The sequence below is a fragment of the Alligator sinensis genome, unplaced genomic scaffold (genome assembly GCF_000455745.1).
Source record: "Alligator sinensis unplaced genomic scaffold, ASM45574v1 scaffold444_1, whole genome shotgun sequence".
NCBI lineage: Eukaryota > Metazoa > Chordata > Crocodylia > Alligatoridae > Alligator > Alligator sinensis.
The window spans coordinates 2,887,230-2,889,323 of NW_005841886.1; the positions used below are offsets into that span (position 1 = coordinate 2,887,230).

The 2,094-nt window shown below is 45.0% G+C and overlaps 1 protein-coding gene across 1 annotated transcript in view; it reads left to right on the forward strand.

The window, feature by feature from the left end:
* The first annotated feature begins 6 nt into the window (after positions 1-6).
* DDX42 (DEAD-box helicase 42) overlaps positions 7-2,094 on the forward strand; it is a 38,554-nt gene continuing 36,466 nt past the window's right edge. Inside the window, 2 exon segments of the mRNA XM_025196877.1 lie at positions 7-846; positions 1,736-1,972. Coding sequence (XP_025052662.1) covers positions 1,752-1,972 — 221 coding nt within the window. The 5' untranslated portion in view covers positions 7-846; positions 1,736-1,751.

Here is a 2,094-nt window from a genome sequence, read left to right on the forward strand (position 1 = left end):
GGCCGGGGCTCCGTGAGCTGCTGCGGGCGTAGCCTCCAGCCCCGCGTCCGCCCCTCCAGCGCCGTGACCCTTGCAGGGCGGCTGCGGCGGCCTTTCTCTCCTGCCTTTCCCGCTCCGGAATGGAGCGAGCCATTCCCTTCCTACCCCAGGAGCAGCGCAGTCTTGTGCAGCCTGCATGCAGCACCCCCCCCCCCTCCCGGGTGTCTGATCCCGGGGGGAGCACGTCAGCTTTTCCGTGTCTCTTTCCTCATAAAACTTTGGCAGCAAAGTGAGCTTGGGAGCAGCGGTGGCAAGCCTGAGTCCTGCTCTCTCACGGGCAAGGTGGTCTCTAGACCTTCAGTGTCACTTTTTTTCCCAAAACAACATCAGTAAGGAAACTTTTTTTTTTTGTACAGTCTTCACCGTCGAAGTTTTAACCTGCAGCTTATTGCCAGAGAGTCCGAGTCCCCTTCGCATGATGTCAGTAGGAAAGTGGCCATTGTGTTCAGACGTGTTGTGCTTTGTGAGATGAGAAAGGGGATCGGGTGTTCCTGGTATTGTACTTGGTGGAATTTTTTTCTAGTTTTCATTTAGAAGAAAAAGTGGATTTGATTCATGCAGTGAGACGACAACCTGAACTCAGCGCGAGCAGCAAAAGCCAAGTGTTTTGTGTTTCCATCACCTGTTATATGTTTGGTTTTTTGTCGCGTGCCTGCAGGTTGGAAGGCTGAGAGGTGTCTGCACAAGTGCGAATAACAGTACATCAGTGTCAACCTTTGCCACACAGAAGCAAGACCGTGTTTCCCAAAACATCCCAGCGAGCTCCGTGTTCTAGACTTTCAGATTGGTTGGGCAGCTTCTGAGCTGGTAAATGCTCTGCTAAGGAAGTAGTATATTAATATCAAATTTACAAGTGTTTTTCTTTTGTATTATAATATCATTAAAGGATTCCCACTCATTGCAGGCAGTTGTTTAATATGATTGCAAACTAGGAGCCCTGGAATTATTACGCATTTGAAAAGACTGGGCACCCTTCTCTCTTGGAAGAGAATGAGAGTGCACTTGTGTACTTTAAGGCTATGATGACTCCAAATGTTGGGAAAAACTAAATTCTTTGGAATTATGGATTCAAATTTTGGTAGTGTCAGCATAGTGTCTTGTTCTGACAGAAACCTGAATGCTCTGCAGACATGTTATGTTGAGGGCCTTTCAAATATAAGCTCTAAAGTTGAAGTGCTGTGTATAAACACTAAAGATCCCGGTGCACTATTCTTAAGAGATTTGGAATTTTGTTGAAAATTCCCTTTCTCTTAATTGCATTATTTCACACATGCTGATTAGTTATTGCTCTCCTCTTTTCAAGTGGCCGGATTTCACCAGTGCCGTGCACACGATGCTGTGATATGCTCAGAGGTGGGAATGTTGAGAAATGCAAAATATTTATTGAGTTGACTTTTCATCTCTCCTTTTCCTACAAGCTGTGGATTTATTTGCCCCAGATTACAAGATCAACACGTCAGGCAGTGACTTAAATGATTATTCAGCAGTGTCTGATGGATACTTTTCTTAAACATAGACTACAAGTACTCATATTTACTATATAAAAAACCCAAAATCCTAGTTAATTGTCTGTCATCCTGCTCTAAACCTTCTTAAAATAACTGTAGAAAGCTTTGGGGCGAGTGGTTTTTGTTGAAACTTTTGTTGTTTTCCTGAAACTAAAAGAATGTTAATTGGTATACTTTGATTTTAACAGATATATTACCAGCATCATGAACTGGAACAAAGGTGGACCTGGCACTAAGAGAGGCTTTGGTTTTGGTGGGTTTGCCATAGCCCCTGGAAAAAAAGAGGAACCTAAGCTCTCTCAACAGTCCCATAGCGCTTTTGGAACAGCTGGCTCTTCTGCTGGGTTTGGGAAGTCAGGGCCACCTCAGCTCCCTTCCTTCTACAAAATTGGTTCCAAGAGAGCTAACTTTGATGAGGAGAATGCGTAAGTTGTGATATTTTCTTTTTCGTAACCCAGGGCTGTCCAACTTCTAACTGAACCACAGGCCTTCCCCATCCCAACCTCAGCCACACCCCATACAGGCTGCATGCTATGCCATGTGACCC